At 42.8% G+C, this 18,816-nt stretch overlaps 1 protein-coding gene across 3 annotated transcripts in view; it reads right to left on the minus strand.

Moving 5' to 3' along the window:
• The window catches only part of LMBR1 (limb development membrane protein 1), a 161,065-nt gene continuing 142,249 nt past the window's right edge, over positions 1-18,816 (minus strand). For 2 of the 3 annotated variants that reach the window (XM_073581597.1, XM_073581598.1), the window contains exons 14-17: positions 17,490-17,580; positions 16,045-16,111; positions 7,966-8,127; positions 1-6,584 (exon numbers count right to left, since the gene is read on the minus strand). In XM_073581597.1, the coding sequence (XP_073437698.1) occupies positions 6,511-6,584; positions 7,966-8,127; positions 16,045-16,111; positions 17,490-17,580 (394 nt within the window). In that variant the 3' untranslated portion in view covers positions 1-6,510. Of the gene's footprint in view, positions 6,585-7,965; positions 8,128-16,044; positions 16,112-17,489; positions 17,585-18,816 lie in introns of those variants that run through there. The other variant, XM_073581599.1, reaches the window with a different exon arrangement.

Below are 18,816 nucleotides of genomic sequence, written 5' to 3' on the forward strand. Positions count from 1 at the left end.
TTAGGAAACACAGAAAAGTTTATTGAACATATAAACACTTACAAAAAATCCAGTAAAATACATACAGAACGCAAATAAGAAAAAGCACAGACCACAACTAAAAAACGTTCTGAAGTGATCCTGTTCACATTTCATACTTCGTGTATTCTCCATTAACTATAAAGGAGAAGAGAAGTTGGGTAAACACGAGATTTGGACTTGAAACTTATAAGGTAAAACATAAGTGAGGTGGTGAAGGCGGATGTTAGGCGCATGTAAACATACAGGACATTAGGTGCAAGCTTCTACATAAAGGGAGGGGAAACATTCTAAAATCAACATGAAATGACGCTAGGGTGGAAAATCTGCTATAAAAAAATCTTAAAATGTAACAGGCGGATAGGGAACGGCTGATTGACTTTAAATGGATTTATATAGTTGACCACGTTATGAAGATGTGCTGCTTCCACTATAGATTGAACTGATCCATCGGGATTAGTAGCAGTATACGGCATCACCATTTATGGCTCACGTACTAGTCTATGTGCACGGACCTGTGTATCTGCACAAAGGACATAGACTAGTTGTCCACAAGATGTGGCTCTTCAGCTTTTGTGAAATTGTAATGCCTTTGGTTCCGGTGGCCGGAAAGTTGTTTCACAACAGCTGGAACGCCGCAGGCGAGAGTACAGAGGTATGATCACAAGAGGCTGCATCATTATACATTGGTATATCTCTGTAGTAATGGATCGGAGTATTTCTGACACTATAATTACCAACAATGCTCCATCTTGGATCTACAGCAGGATGGTACCACGGACCACTGGTTACTCTTAAGCTGCCACAGTAGCCCACTGTCGCCAACCTACAGTACCTTGTAGATAGAAGCCTACTGACGATTGTCTTGTAGTGGAAGGGTGACGGTCAATGCAGAAAATCTAAAATGGAGGTCAGCATTGGGATTCTGCCATGGAGTGAAAAATGGAAACGCTACAGTCTTGGTTTATACAAGGCAGAAAACTTTTCGATGAATTCAGCTAGAATGATTACTGATGCTCATGGTAGCGAATTCACATACTGTATATCAGATTCTTCGGCCCCTATTATGGCCGATGTTTTGGACGCCAATCTATGTGATGAACAGCAAAATGCATCAAATTCATTAAGCATTTTTCGCCTCTCTCAGCTTCCGTGTGCCGCCACAAGAAATGTACGACGTTCCCGGTCTTCATCATTTATGCCACTCTGCTGCCTGTGCTAGGCTACACTGCCATGAAGCGCCGCCAACTTTCAAAAAAACCTAGCTGGCTTAAAAACCATCAAAAGTTACAGGACTGTCGCACAATTAGGAGTGACACACATAGAGACACGTCAACTACTTGTGCACAAGAAATCTGGTGAAAATTGATGATTTGGAGCCCTAGTTTTTTGCCAGCGTTTATAGAGAGACCATTATAATGGAGTGTACTTTAAATTAGAGAGGACATTTTTCAAGTTGACAAATGCGGACATGATGAGGGCTCTTTCAGACGTCCGCCATCACTGGTCTGCTATTGGATCGCAATGCACGGACTGACGGCACATCTCCCGGAGTGAGTGTGACAGCCTCAGAGATATATGAAGCTGTCAAGCTCCAATCAGGAGACACTGCCAGTCCGTGCATTGTGATCAGAGATCAGACTGACCATTGTACAGGAGATGTGAGCGTTTCAATTACCACCAAGGTGGATCTTGACCGTGCGCACAGACTCTCCACATTTCGCAATAACTCCCTTTGCATTAATAAATGCACGCATGCACTAGGAAGTTCCTAGAGAGAATCCAGCAGCAAGTTTACACTTTCAGATCTGTGGTCAGCGTAAAATGGAACTGGGACAATGACTTCTTGCTGTAGTTTTCATACCAATACTGTTTTATCTGCTGCAGGTGTTCTAGTCTTCTCAATGATGAGTGCTAACCCGTACACTAGTGACTTACAGCGTTAGGCTTGCACAGTATATATACAGAAAAATGCCAATCAGTACTGCAGGGTGGAGATAGCCGGAGCCCCTGGATACTGAGGACTGTCAATCAGAAAAACAGCAAATCTGCAACAGACAAAAAGGTCATAACATTAAAAATAAATGCTACTCAGAAAAAAAAAAAAAAAAGTGGTGACAGATTCTCTGTAACAGAACTGACGGTAACAGGATGACTGAAGAGAGCGCTGTATACATCTAGCAATTCAGTCCCTGAAGGGTTCAGATAAGACAGTACGCTTTACATCTATGAATGAGGAATGTGTACAGAGCAGATTGGTGTGCGCAATCCGCATCCAGGATGGGCTCTTTAGCTGTGCACCTTTTTCAATGGCCAACATACGCTACAGTACAGCGTGAGATGAATACTCCCACAATATACCTGCATGGGTGTAAAGACGTGATGTGACCGGAGCATTATCAGCTATTCAAATTAAACTTGCATGTATAAAGCTGGTGGCCGAGGCCTCTCTGCTCATGAAATACATATCTGCCCCGGTGGGACACATCTAGGGGCGCTAAGATACTTGGGTGCGGTCTGAGAAGTGACATGTATATAGTATGTACAAAGAATGAGAGATTCACATATGAGGAAGCCTAGAACAACAGAATTCTTGAATGTTACTGTGACATATATATATATATATATATATATACATACACACATCTAACAGTGCAGCAGTCACTGTGGGCGCCAAGAGTTATGCAAACATTGAATATATGAACTGCATTACTGCTATATACGGAAGATTATACTTGGCACACAAGTTGTCCTACCCGTGTGTACCCCACAAGCCACACTAGGGTGCCCCATTTGACGGGACCCTGACCTTTTCTATCAGACATACTCTCTCCCCCCCCCCCTCCCTAGAAATTTAAAGTGTAGGTAGGAATGCTGAGCCGACTATGGTGGTAGTCACCACCTTCAATGGTATATTGCAAGAAAAAAAAAAACAGCTCTGCCTCCATAATCCATGAAGCACTCCCCCTCAATCAATCTGCGGCCTCATTCAGATGTACATGTGCTGTCCAGTTTTTGCACAGATAGAACACGTGACCATTATAGTCTATGGTGCATTTCATATGTAGGTGGTTTTTTGGACCATGTGTATGGGGGGAGCAGAAGAATATCGAGGAGACATTTTTTTTTTTTAACTTTGTCACGGATCAAAATTACCCCCACAATGGAGCCATGAAATAATTTGTGAGAGTTTGGCCTGGGAGAGGCATTTCTGATAGAAATGGTCAGAGAAAAGTGTGCCTTGTAGTGGCTGGTGGGCACACACCAATTGGCCAATTTGTACGCTAAGCACCTCATTATTATAAGTATAGTCTACATGGCAGTAATGCAGTTTACATTTGATTCCTTCAATGTTTGTACAACTCTCGGTGCACACAGCGGCTGCCGTTACACGCTATGTGTTGATGAGAATGAGGGTAAAAGAAACAAAACTGCATCTGCCACGCCGTGGATTGTGATCTGACCCCCTGTAACCTCAGTATTATTCTGTATGTAGCTCAGGACGACCTGAGAAGTTTACAGTTCTGTCCCCTTTAAGACACGGGGACTCCAGAAAGTGAGCCATTCTTTGTGCTTACAAACCTACTACACTTAGTGAGGTCAGCATTGTGCTTTCCGAGAAACGGAAGTGCAGTACTTTATTAATTGGTGGAAGGCCTCTGCATACACGGAGGAAGCTTTATGTTGCTGTATGTCTTCGGTGCTAGCTGCATGTTCATTATTAACACTACACATCCTTGTCATTTAACTGCCCGCCATCACAGCACTACCCCAAAATGTAGCCATAAGGCACCGCATTGTGTTTGTATTAACAGGTTATATATGACCTGCAGTTGCTACTGATCAATTTCTTAGCTTTTCTATAGTGCTCCATTTTTCTGATAGAAAGCACAAAACCCCCTTGGACAAACATAAAATACTGCCAGCAATGTTGTCCTCAATGTTCAAACAGTATGCAGTGAGCTCCCCCTAGTGGCTGTTGTGGGTATCCAGCTTCTAAAGCTACGTCTACGGGAGCTCTGTATAATACAGAGCCACGACCACTAAACATAACATGAAGTTTTAATGGGTACAGAATTATTTACCCATTTAGATAGTGAATGCTCTCCCTTGGATAAGGTTCTATCAACTCAACATGTTGAAGTGCCAAAAAAGTTAAATCTGTATTTACAGAAACTGTATTATTGCATCAAAGGCCTCAAATCCATATTTACTGCAGATTCAGCGCTCTTTCGACGTATACACAGATGCGGCTGTGAACAAACACCTCTGCTGTAGGAGCCAAAAATCTGGTCTCGGGGACAGAGCCCAAAATACACACGTTACAGTGAGTGCACCAAGGCTGCAGTCTGACCTATAAAGGCGCATTTCCCTTATGGCAATGTAACCAGATGGAGGAATATCGCACTCAGACGTACATGTATGTAGCACCAATAGGAACACTACATATAGGAACATTAATATCTCGTATGGGATTGTGAGAATTGCTTTTCTGATCACTTACATAAGTGCAGGCCTTCTGGCTTATAATCCAGGGACTCCGATGTGAGACATCCCGTATCCAATCTTCAAGTCATTGTCTGCTCTTAATGTGGAGGCCTAAAACTACTACTAATGGTAACGCTGAAGGCTGACACTTCCAATATTATTCTACATAAATGGTTATCTGGTCTGGGAATAGAAAACCTAGCATCTTATACTAACAGTTTTTGATAAGGGGAAAATGCTGGAAGATGTTAGACCCCGGGTACACAGACATTTTATGGATCAGTGTTGCACTATATAGGATAAAGATAGGGATTAGGGCGTGCCACAATAAACAAAAAAAAAAAATGAATGAACACAATACCTATGTAAGGGAGGTGCTACATCTTTTGTTTTTATTATTCTTGTGCTTGTTTCTGTCTTGTGTCCAATAAAACTGCATATTTTTTATCTACTTTTGTGAGTGTGCACACGATTACAGGTAGCCTTTTTCTTTTTCTTCTCTCATTACCCTATATGGTATATACAGCACCTAGGCCCACAGAAGCCCCACAGGATGAAGGCCGTACTGCACCTAGGCTCATAGAAGCCCCAAAGGACGAGGGCCGTACTGCACCTAGGCTCACAGAAGCCCCATGTGACTCGGGCCATGAGGCACATAGGCCCACAGAAACTTCACAGGACGAGGATCGTACAGCACCTAGGTTCACAGAAACCCCATGGTATGAGGGCCGTACTGCACCTAGGCTCACAGAAGCCCCATGTGACTCGGGCCATGAGGCACATAGGCCCACAGAAACTTCACAGGACGAGGATCGTACAGCACCTATGTTCACGGAAACCCTAATGGGATGAGGGCCGTAGGCCCACAGAAGCCCCATGGGACAAAGGCCGTACTACACCTAGGTTCACAAAAACCCCATAGGACAACACATGCAGTTCCTTCTGGTGATGTAATGCTGTGTGCACAAACCCCAAATGCCCTTTTTACACAGATGACTGGCAAGTCCTAGCCAAGTACGCAGTTTCATCAAACAATCTATGTGAGGAGGGCTCCAGACTCTCCCCCCAACAGAAGAGGATGGTCCTGCATTCTGAATTACAACACCAAATCCTTTTTTTCCCCGCTTTATATATTTTTCTTGAAGGAAGGGATCAGCACCAAATTCCTCAACTCCCACTATTACAACAAATGTACTGAGCGTGCATGTGTCTAGGGGGGAGGGAGAGGTAGTGGTCGTCCGAGCTATACGCTATATGAGCACTATGTGGTGAAACGTAAGTAGCATTAGAAGAAAAGGAGATTGAAAGGGACACGTTACAGCTTGATTAGGCCTGGCCCAGTCAATCCCTGTGTAAACCCATAGGCGGTTCAGCTACTGTGGGTCACATAATATCAGTGCTATTCAGGGGTCACAGTATGTAGCGGTTGTAGTATCAGCCTCCATCACACACTGACTCTACTGACATGATTCCCCTGCAACCTCCTTGAGGCTTTTAAGCCAATGCCTTTATATCATTTCTATAAGTTGGGCCTGTGGTTTTTTGGATGTTACACATTTCTCAAAAGTAGTATTTAATGACAACCTGAGGAGCGGGTGAACAAATAATCCAGTAAGACAGAAATACTGAAACCAGCAAGGTTGACCCCAATTTCTACTATACGATGGCCACGTGGCACAATGAACTTCATACATGGCAAGTCTCAGAAGATGCAGCCGAGTTGTCTCAGGAAACCAGAGTCGGCACACACCGTTTCTTTGAAGGACATTTAATGCATGAGGCTCAATCTGCCAAGTTGGGTGTTCTTTCTAGGTAGAAGTTCAGAAAGTTACATTCTGCAAAAAAAAAAAAGGAAAGATTATCAAAGTCCCCTTCACAAAAGTAAAGAAAGTGGCCACAACGACCTCTACTTCTAGATTTGGGTGAACAAGAACAGTGATGTATTGAGCCACCGGCCATGTCCTGAGCTCTGAGGAGTGTCACTCGCAGCAGGATTGGGGGAATTCACAGTGTTTTCTGATGCCCATTTGGGGACGGTGGATTGCTGGAATCATTGGACAGCTGAAGTTTATCTAAACCTGAAAAAAAAAAAAAATAGAATGTTAGTAGAAGACATAAGAGATCACCATTTTATCAGCAATTTTATAGGCAAAACCTGACCACACAAAAGGAAAAGAAAAAAAAAAAAAAGGGACACTGCACAAAAAAGGAGGTCAACCAAGTACGGTCTGATTTCTCCCATGGACCCATACACTTGATTTGCCGAGCGCGATCTGATAATTGGATGCGGCTCGTGCATGCTGAGAATTTTTCCTCGGATCAATTAGGTCCGAAGAAAAATATCGGATATGTGCAGGTCCACATAGAATAATATGGAGATGAGTGCTACCCATCACAACGACCGTCCCCGATCCAGCATTGTCGGGACTCGCGGTCCTGGGGCTCTCGTGCAGTTACAAGACACGTCCGGCGGCCTATCAGCGTTGGAGTAGCTGTCTCTGCCTTCGTACAAATTGAACATGAATGGGATGTCAGGACTGTAGCTGATCCCTGACTTCCACTTCATGTTCAATTCGCATGTAGACTGAGACAGTTTCATATAACCACACAAGAGCCCCGGGAATGAGAGTGCCGATGACGCTGAAACGGCGCCGGCACGTGAGGGGAGTATAGGCTTTTTTATTTCATTGGAGCTAAACGTTTAGATCGAGAAAGGGTTGCTCTAGTAGTGGACAACACCTTTAACGTTGTGTGCACGTCCCCAAATACTCATTCATCTCGTCAGGACATGACCTCATCGCCCTCTGCCAACAGAATCAACTGCCAAGAACAGACTTTATGAGAAGAAAACTATATTATTAGCAATCATTCTGATCCAATAGTTTATTGTTGGCCCATGTAAACAGTCCGGTGAATGACTTGCTACACAGTCGGTCTGGGCTCAATAAGATGCACTGACGGACCCAAAATTGTAATGTCCATCCATATGCACCTACAATAGGACTTCTACGCTGTAATCCGATAGTCAAGGAGGTTTAGGACATGGGACCATTTTGCCCACAACAGAAAATTCTAGCTCTTCGATCATTTATAAAGTTCCAAAGACCATTTTGCTGCACAGTATCCTACATCTACTACATTGGATTGAGCATGCATCTGTTCAGTGCAAATACTGACCAAGCAAAAGGCAGCAGGAACATGGGCAGCCTGAGAGCTAACAGGAAGGCAGCAGAACTGGATGCGAGCCGTGAGGGACACATGAAGCAGCCTAGAATCAGTGCAATTAAAAGCAGGTATTTGTAGACAGCCCTTTTACCTGCAGTGGTATGGTTTGGACTCTCGAGCTATGACTTTACTGGTTCTGGTCTTTATTAGGATCTACTGTACATATGTGGCTCTAGAGCTACTGTTTGGAGAACACCGCCATAATCTATTAATGAAATGAAAATTATACATTACCTATTGCTTTTAACAGCTCTTCCCGGACAGCGGAGGTGAATTTGCGCACTAAGCACAGCGTCGTCACAATGGCAAATATGAAATTGTATGTAAGAACAATGTAGAGGTTGCCCAGCCAGTTAAATCTCCCGAAGTCACCCAATAGATCGAATCTAGTGATTCCTGCATGCACAGAACAGAAAATAAGAGGTTATAGCACTAGTCTGGTCTATTTTCTTACAAGGCTCCAGTGCTGGCGTATGCAGTCGGGCATCTCCTGCATCTCCATCATGTTCTATACTGTGCTCCTGCCTGTCCATCATATTCTATTCTGTGCTCCTGCCTCTCCATAATGTTCTACACTGTGCTCCTATATGTCCATCATGTTCTATTCTGTGCTCCTGCCTCGCCATCATGTTCTATACTGTGCTCCTGCCTCTCCATAATGTTCTACACTGTGCTCCTACATGTCCATCATGTTCTATACTGTGCTCCTGCCTGTCCATCATGTTCTATACTGTGCTCCTGCCTGTCCACCATATTCTATTCTGTGCTCCTGCCTCTCCATCATGTTCTATACTGTGCTCCTGCCTGTACATCATATTCTATTCTGTGTTCCTGCCTCTCCATCATGTTCTACACTGTGCTCCTGCCTATCCATCATGTTCTATACTGTGCTCCTGCCTCTCCATCATGCTCTATACTGTGCTCCTGCCTCTCCATCATGCTCTATACTGGGCTTCTGCCTGTCCATCATGTTCTACACTGTGCTCCTACATGTCCCATCATGTTCTATACTGTGCTCCTGCCTGTCCATCATGTTCTATTCTGTGCTCCTGCCTGTCCATCATGTTCTACACTGTGCTCCTACATGTCCCATCATGTTCTATACTGTGCTCCTGCCTGTCCATCATGTTCTATTCTGTGCTCCTGCCTGTCCATCATGTTCTATACTGTGCTCCTGCCTGTCCATCATGTTATATTCTGTGCTCCTGCCTCTCCATCATATTCTATTCTGTGCTCCTGCCTGTCCATCATATTCTATTCTGTGCTCCTGCCTGTCCATCATGTTCTATTCTGTGCTCCTGCCTGTCCATCATGTTCTATTCTGTGCTCCTGCCTGTCCATCATATTCTACATTGTGCTCCTGCCTGTCCATCATATTCTATTCTGTGCTCCTGCCTCTCCATCATGTTCTACACTGTGCTCCTGCCTCTCCATCATGTTCTACACTGTGCTCCTGCCTCTCCATCATGTTCTACACTGTGCTCCTGCCTCTCCATCATGTTCTACACTGTGCTCCTGCCTCTCCATCATGTTCTACACTGTGCTCCTGCCTCTCCATCATGTTCTACACTGTGCTCCTGCCTCTCCATCATGTTCTATACTGTGCTCCTGCCTCGCCATCATGTTCTACACTGTGCTCCTGCCTCGCCATCATGTTCTACACTGTGCTCCTTCCTGTCCATGTTCTATACTGTGCTCCTGCCACTAGACATTCACACATCTCCTGCCTCTCCATTGTATTTTATACTACCGCTGAGAATCCTACGTTGACATAGGTATATATATAAAATAAATTAAAACCGCTCCAAAACAAAAAGTTAATTTCTGGAGACCTTGTTAAAAGCCACAGCTTATTCACTTTCCAAACAAACCTATTGCTGATCCCAAAAAAGGGATAATTTTTAAATGTCTTGTTAAAAGCCATTATTTCTTCATAGGTCACACAGTCTGTGCGCCATAGGCAAGACATTTTACCAGTTATGTGAACTTGCAAAATAAGAATTGTTCTCTTACAGAATTTTTAAAACAAAAGTGGATTTTTTTTCTTGTGCAAAAAGAACTATGCAAAAATAAGCACTCATAAAAGTTATAGATCTTGGAAAGAGACAAAATAAAAAATCCCTAGTCCTTAAGTCCTAAACAGGCATGATTGTTAAGAGGCTAATGAGATTTTGGTCCTCAAGAGGTGATAAGAAGAAAACAACACTGACACCGGCGGCGTAACTATGGCTGTCACAGAGGTCGTGACTGGATCCGTATGTGTGAGGGCCCAACTGACGCAATCTTCAACTGGACGTGCATCCCCTGACGCATATTCAGCTGAAGTGTATTGCTTATAGCGTTGCAATACATCCTGGTGGCCAATCACAGGCCACCAGCTAATGTCGGGGTGCATGGCAGTGATGTTATTAGCTTCCGCCGCTTGTACGCTAAAGTCAGCTGCCTCCCACAGGAGAGGACGCCGAGTGGTGAGGGAGTGGAGGGAAGGTGAGTAGGATCATTTTTTTCCTATGCATTAAAAGAACAGTGGCAGAATGGGGAATATATACCAGGATGGGATCCAAGATAAGGGACATATATACCAGAATGGGGGATATGCATACCAGGATGGGGGATATATACCAGGATGGGAACCAAGAGAAGGGACATACAGTGGCTTGTGATGTTTTTTAGGATTTAGAACACTGCAAGAGCCCAAATATCTGACCAACAAGGAGCAGAAGGAGGGATGACGTCTAAACCTTGCACTGGGGCCCGTCGGACTCTTTTTACGCCAATGACTGACACATTGGTGCATTTTCTGATACTATGGTTTATTATTATGCTTCTTTAACACAGAAGTTGTAAGGATATGAGAGTCATAAAAGGAAATTAAAAAGATAACCACCTGCAATTGAACGCTCTTAAAAATGCTCTTCATTTATTTATTTTTTTTTTTAAGAAAGCCTATGTATGTACAGGCGAGCTGCAGAGGATTCACCACTGACTGTACAGACGTTACTCACTAAAGTGTCTTTATTTAATGCTGAATTACTTTATGACCTGTCCTTCTTTCAGTTTGCCTTTCCCATCATGGTCAGTCCTGTTACTTCTTTAAATTGAAAAAGAAAAAAAAAAAAAAAAAGGTATCCATATATAGCACTGTGAGAAGGCCGTGAATCTGTGCAGCGTATTCCTTCCCTTTCATCTATAGGGAAGCAGCAGGCAGAACATGTAGCGCAATGCAGGTTGATATTTTGCAAAGCACCACATGACTCACTGTACCCTAATGCAGTCTATTAATCCTGTTTGGACAGCTGTGTCTGTGCATTTGTTAGCCGTCTTCTAATTGTACCATCCTTCTATCTTATTCTTTTATTTATCTCTATGGCAAACTCTTCAGGAATGTGGTTTGTGAGGCAGGAAAAAAAAAAAAAAGTGGCTTTCGCTATTAATTTGTTTTCTTTGTAACAACAATTGTGCCCAGCAAGCGCCCTTCCTCTCAATGACCGGTGTACATTACTACCGACTGTTACCGACAATCTTGGATTACTCTGCACGCAAAATCAGCTTTAGAATCACGCAAAGAAGGAACGGCCACACAAAGGCCATTTGTTAGTTCCCACAGTATTTTTATATCTGTTTACTCACACAGATTAATACTTTTTTTTCCCTCTAGTTTAAGACAGAAGAATTAATCCTATCTGGTCAAAGAAAACAAAAAGGAAATGGCACGTCAAAAAAGTGACAAGGGTAAAAACGCAACCTTCTCCTTCAGTGCTGCCCCAATATTTCTGTAATAAATACTACATATATGCAGTCACGAGAAAAACTACACCCTCTTTGAACTGTATTGTTTTATGCAGAAACGACATGATAGTAAAAGACAAAACATGGTCCTTAGACGGTTTTAAAATTAGTTAAGTGAAACCTTAGATTAACAAAAAACACAAATAAAATGGCACAGTAATTTTCTGTTTACAAAAACTTGGTCAAAAAGCAGAGTGTGAAAAACTAACTTGTAGAACGGCCTTCGGCAGCAATAACAAGAATGAATCATCTTATGTAGGACCATCAGTGTCTCACATCGCTGTGGAGGAATTTTGGCCCATTTCTTTAGGACGTTGCCGACGTTCATTGAGGTCTGGGGGCATTCATCTATTCACAGCTCTATTAAAGTCTCGCCACAACAGTTCACTTGGGTTGAGGGCTGGAGAAGTTTTTTGGACTTCTTTTCTTTTTATACCATTCTGATGTAGATTTATTGGTGCACTTGGGATCTTTGTCTTTTGCATAAATCCGTTTCGGTCAAGCTTTAGCTTTTTGGACACATGGCCTCACATTTGACTCTAAAATACCGTATATTACGGACCATAAGACGCACCCCAAAATTTGGGTGGAAAATAGGAAAAACAATTTTGGAATAAAATGGGGATGCGTCTTATAGTCCGCTATTATGGAAGCTTATGGGGGAGGGGGTTGACCGCAGTGGAGCAGGGTCCCAAGAGGCAGGGTCGCTGCTGCAGGAAGCTCACGGTGGCAGGTGTGTGGCGATGCAGCGGGTCCCAGGCTGGGAGGAGGGCGTGTTAGGCGGTGAAAGGCTACGATGATCCCCAGCCTTTCAAATGTCTGTGGAATCCGCCGCACTTCCCATCCTCTTCACTGCGATGGACTTCAAGAAAATGACTCCCGGAGGCAGCACATACAGTGGGGAAAAAAATTATTTAGTCAGTCAGCAATAGTGCAAGTTCCACCACTTAAAAAGATGAGAGGCGTCTATAATTTACATCATAGGTAGACCTCAACTATGGGAGACAAACTGAGAAAAAAAAATCCAGAAAATCACATTGTCTGTTTTTTTTTTCATTTTATTTGCATATTATGGTGGAAAATAAGTATTTGGTCAGAAACAAAATTTCATCTCAATACTTTGTGATATATCCTTTTTTGTTGGCAATGACAGAGGTCAAACGTTTTCTGTAAGTCTTCACAAGGTTGCCACACACTGTTGTTGGTATGTTAGCCCATTCCTCCATGCAGATCTCCTCTAGAGCAGTGATGTTTTTGGCTTTTCGCTTGGCAACACGGACTTTCAACTCCATCCAAAGGTTTTCTATAGGGTTGAGATCTGGAGACTGGCTAGGCCACTCCAGGACCTTGAAATGCTTCTTACGAAGCCACTCCTTCGTTGCCCTGGCGGTGTGCTTTGGATCATTGTCATGTTGAAAGACCCAGCCACGTTTCATCTTCAATGCCCTTGCTGATGGAAGGAGGTTTGCACTCAAAATCTCACGATACATGGCCCCATTCATTCTTTCATGTACCCGGATCAGTCGTCCTGGCCCCTTTGCAGAGAAACAGCCCCAAAGCATGATGTTTCCACCACCATGCTTTACAGTAGGTATGGTGTTTGATGGATGCAACTCAGTATTCTTTTTCCTCCAAACACGACAAGTTATGTTTCTACCAAACAGTTCCAGTTTGGTTTCATCAGACCATAGGACATTCTCCCAAAACTCCTCTGGATCATCCAAATGCTCTCTAGCAAACTTCAGACGGGCCCGGACATGTACAGGCTTAAGCAGTGGGACACGTCTGGCACTGCAGGATCTGAGTCCATGGTGGCGTAGTGTGTTACTTATGGTAGGCCTTGTTACATTGGTCCCAGCTCTCTGCAGTTCATTCACTAGGTCCCCCCGCGTGGTTCTGGGATTTTTGCTCACCGTTCTTGTGATCATTCTGACCCCACGGGGTGGGATTTTGCGTGGAGCACCAGATCGAGGGAGATTATCAGTGGTCTTGTATGTCTTCCATTTTCTAATTATTGCTCCCACAGTTGATTTCTTCACTCCAAGCTGGTTGGCTATTGCAGATTCAGTCTTCCCAGCCTGGTGCAGGGCTACAATTTTGTTTCTGGTGTCCTTTGACAGCTCTTTGGTCTTCACCATAGTGGAGTTTGGAGTCAGACTGTTTGAGGGTGTGCACAGGTGTCTTTTTATACTGATAACAAGTTTAAACAGGTGCCATTACTACAGGTAATGAGTGGAGGAAAGAGGAGACTCTTAAAGAAGAAGTTACATGTCTGTGAGAGCCAGAAATCTTGATTGCTTGTTTCTGACCAAATACTTATTTTCCACCATAATATGCAAAAAAAATGAAAAAAAACAGACAATGTGATTTTCTGGATTTTTTTTTCTCAGTTTGTCTCCCATAGTTGAGGTCTACCTATGATGTAAATTACAGACGCCTCTCATCTTTTTAAGTGGTGGAACTTGCACTATTGCTGACTGACTAAATACTTTTTTTCCCCACTGTACCCACATTGGGATCTCAGGAGCCAAAACCTCAACCTACACATGCGCCACCTCCTCCGGCAGCCATTTTACCCGAAGCTGACCGCAGTGAAAAGGATGGGAAGTGCGGGGGACTCCACAGACATTTTGTGGAAGCCTGTGGCCCGCCACAGCCTTGCACCACCAAACACACAGCTAATATTTATGAGTGATCCTGTGGATAGGTCAATATGTTGTGATCAGACAAGCCGTTTAAACATGCTAACTTTAGAGTCTGAGCTATACCTATTGGTGAGTTTTTTTTTGCAATTTCTGTGAGCATTGCACAGTCTATCCATGGGATTAATTTTTAAGGACGTCCCTGAGTGGAAAAATTATTTACAATTGGAAAACATTCAAGAATGTTGAAAATGTTTATCACCGTAGAATGAATGACTAGCAGTAAGGGTGGACTTAATTTTTCACACACAGCTTCTGCATTTTGGCAAAAAAAAAAATGACACTGTAATTTGTCATGTGTTGTGGCTTATCAGAGATCGTATTTACCTAATAACAAAGGCAATCTGTTGTTCCAGCCACGCTGCCTATTTTAGAGTGCTTTTTTTCTTCTGGTGACTTACCTGGAGGTCTCCCCCAGCCACAAGGCAGCCGATGGACCATTTAAACCAGGGGTTACCATGCTATCCCCCTGGGTGAGCCTTATCGTAATTTTTCCTTTTTAGCCTTCTCTAATAGGATCACCCTATTTTGTGCGCTCTTTCGCTGCACAACTTTTATCACAAATGTAGATCAGGAAAGCAGACTGTCAGTCATTACATGTCTCTCACTGGCAATGTCCCCTTTCATTTATAATAGATCTCACTGAGAATCTGCGCCAGAGTTCATTTCTGGCCCATAGATCTTAACAACTCATTTACATATTAAGAAAACCATTGGATTTTTCTGTAATAAAATATTGGATCGCAGATGTCGAGGTATCATTTTTGTTCAGCTTCCTATGACCTACATGCCCATATACACTGTTTAGATGGGTTGAACCTAGTAACAGATTCCCTTTAAGAGCTCCTAAGGATCAGATGTTTTTTATGCCATGATACGTAAACAGAATTCTAGCTTAGTTTCTCACATAACTGTATATAGCGAGACTACTGGAAAATATCAATAAAAGGGGTTATCCAATTAAAAAATTCATAGGATAAGTGATCATTGTATATTTGCTGGAGGCTACACTGATCATTACAACGGTCCTAAGCCCTCATCTTGGAGAAGTTTCACTGGCGCAGTGATCACACATTTGCGTTAACTCTCCATTCAATGTTTATGAGACTGACTTAGATAGCCACGTGCTGTACTTGGCCATCTCCACCAGTCCATCATGTGCATGTGTGTCCATCATGCCATTCAAATTCATCCAAAACAAAGGCTTGGAGCTCTGAACTAGTTGTTGTGGGGCACCACTGATCACAATCTATCACCAATTGTGTTGATAGACGACTAATATTTTTAAATGGGGTAACCAATTTTGGCAATCCTTGATCATTTATAACAGGCTCAAGCATCTCTAATCAGAAAAACTGTAAATGGATTTGCAAATATCTTCATTTATAGGAACTAAAATTCAATAGACAATTACTGAAATATAGTTAAAACGCAAAACATTAATTTGTCTTTTGTTGTTTGGCCAGATGCAAAATTTTCTTACATATTGGTATAAAGTAATTTTATTGTAATAATCATCAGCTAGATAAAGTGATTGAGCCAAAAGACCCACCACTTCTGTAAGTTCACCTGTCAATAAGGCAATATGGATGGCCATTATAGGGACATCCCTCCATGTCTCTGGCAAGACAAGTCTTTTGAATTGTTGGTTTTTACATTATGCGTTAGTACAGGTCTGAAAGCTCGAACAAGCAGGTAGCGGGCCATAATCAACAGCCGGAGCAGAAGAATTAAAATATGTAATGTTTCAGACCACAATTCACAGAAATCTACCAAAACTGATAACAGAATTAAAATAATAAAAAAAAAAACCCAGACCTACCTAATGTTCTGGACATGACAGGTAGAGCTGAACTTAGCACCAGGATAGAAACACAGTTGCCAATAATCTGCGACGGAAGAAACACACATTACAATTTCCTACTGAGTGGACTTGATGGTATCCAATCAATCATATTACAAACAGGCCATGGCTAACATTATTAGGATTTTAAGACCCAATTATGGTAACGCCTCTCCTTGTGAAGAATGAGATGCCTGACATGTCAGTGTAAGGAGACTTATTGGCCATGCAGTGCTCTTCTGGGAAATTAAATATGCAAGTAAGTGAGTTAGAGGAATTAAACTCTAGCGCCACCTATTGAAATAGGCAGTCTTAAAAGTCCATTTAACGAGCCTTGCCACATGACTTGGGATAAAAGCCAAACCAGAATATCAATTTGCAGACATGTGTTTTGGAGTGTTGCCCCTCCTCAGTGAAAAGCATGAGACCTGATTCGGCTATACGGGAGACCTCTGGGGTCTACAGGGTAACATCTCTTCTTGTGGACATGCCAGTTTAAGGAGACTTATTGGCCAAACAATGCTTCAATGGGAAATATATATATTTGGTTAGGAATAGGTCTTGAAATCACATCTGGATCAGAACTCAATCTCTATTCTGTAAATTTGATAAATTTTGAATCAGAATCTGAACTTTTTTAAGCAAGTCCATGTATCAGTTTAAAGGGGTACTACTTCATATAAAATGGACTCTCCAAATCATTAACTTTCAAGGAGTAAATTGGAGTACTGTAACTATAGTGCAGCCGAGAGCAGAAGCGACACCAGAAAAAGGAAAAGCGAGAAGGGAGGGGGAAATAAAAAAAAAAAAGTCATATGGGCAATTAAACAGGACAATGCTTGCTCCTTAGTTACTGACCTCCTCTGCCAGCTTGTGGGAATATCCAACAAAAATAAATGTATACATCTGTGTCAAAGCGTTACTTAACAGTTTCATTCTTCTCAGCCTGGTGTCAGATTGTCCTGTCAAATTAGCCTTAACTTGGAAGACGTAATTGAATGGGCCCCTCCAGTCTTATTTTAATGATTTAAATGTGAATGGCGGCCTGTATTCCTCGCAGTAGCCGAGGTTCTTCAGACTTCAAGCCGGCTGAGAAGTACAGCTCGCACAAAGTTACTCATTAGCAATACGGTCCCTTTGGGAAGAAAGAAAACTCCCTTTCACCGTTTCTATGGCTAGTTAACAAGCCCAGTAATTGCAGTCTCTCTCCTTTTTATCGAATGAATGGATGGCGTCCAAATTAAACAGAGCGCACATCCCCTTTTCCCACTCACTCCGCATTTTGAAAATCTTTCATTTTGTTCTGTTTACGGAGGTAACAAACAAATGACGATCGCTGCCAGGAGCTTGGCCGGTGGATTTTGAATAGGTGCGAAAAGTATGATGGGGATGACCATTATCTATCACACAGCTTCTTCTCTTACCTTGGTCATTGTTGTGTCGTCTTTCCTTGGTGTAAAACTTCCAAAAAAACGCAGGCTGTAGAAGCCGACCACAGAGGAAACCATCAGATAGCTGCGTGACAGTTAAGAATAATGGAAGAGCCACTCGGGAAGAATACAGCACATTTGCTCAAGCACTCTAACGCCTGATGGATGCACAAAAAAACCTTAAGTGCCTGTAGTGGGGCAAACCTGATGGATTCACGCCCTCCCATTAGTCCAGGAGACGAATGTGAATCAGACAGAAGATATCGCCTCTTCAAATTGCAAATAACATAAGAAGAGTGCAGCTGTAATCTGTCAGCAAGACAGTATCATCTGTCATGGAGACTTCTGTACACCTAAATTTAAAAAGAAAAAAAAAATCCCAAAATGTCTGAAAAAAAGGCGCCCTACCTACCTAGCTGTGGAGGCAGCCGGAAATATCATAGACATTGGCGTCCCCACTCCTTCATGGTCTACCATAAACCGTTTCTAACCATAGATGCACTTAATCCAGCTGTCTATCTCCAACAGGAGCCCACCACAAACAACCATGAAAAAAGGCCAGACAAATCATCCATTGGCCGGGAGATCAATCCCTCAAAAATAGTGAGGCGTAAAGAAGAAAGTTAAAAATGGAAATGGACGACTTACAATGTATGAAATGTCTGGTCCCTTGCAAAGTATGTAATAGAAAAGTTATACTTATCTTCCCGACGCGTTTTACCCCCTATAGTCCAAGATTCTTTCCCCATTAAAATTGCATCAAATTTGTTCTTACTTGCCAAAGTGACTTCTGATTTAGGTTTTCCTTCTTATTTTTCTTGAGCAAGACAAACGTTAATTTTATTTCTTTCTTATGAGTTACAAAAAAATTTAAAAGGAAATGCATACCGTATATACTTGAGTATAAGCCGAGATTTTCACCACATTTTTTTGTGCCAAAAACGACCCCCTCAGCTTTTACTCAAGTCATTGTCCCAGAAGATGGAGAGGGAGCGGCGGAGCAGCGGGTCACATGAGGCAAGAGCCGGCTGTTGTGGCTAACTCCTGTGCCTGCTAAAGAGAAATGAATATTCACTGCACTGGCAGTGAATATTCATTTCTCTGTAATAACAGCGCACAGTGTCAGCCTCAGCCGCTGGCTTCCTGCAGCTGCCGGCGGTCACATGTGCCCACTACTTAAGAGAAATGAATATTCATTCATGGGAGTGGAGAGAGGTGAATATTGGCTGAGACTTACACTGTGCTTGCTACTAAGAGCAATGAATACTCACGGCTCTCCACGCACAAAGTCCTGATGTGGAGCGCAGCGAGTATTCCGGCA

This window comes from Dendrobates tinctorius, unplaced genomic scaffold (genome assembly GCF_039654945.1).
Source record: "Dendrobates tinctorius isolate UK_male_01 unplaced genomic scaffold, ASM3965494v1 ptg000070l, whole genome shotgun sequence".
NCBI lineage: Eukaryota > Metazoa > Chordata > Amphibia > Anura > Dendrobatidae > Dendrobates > Dendrobates tinctorius.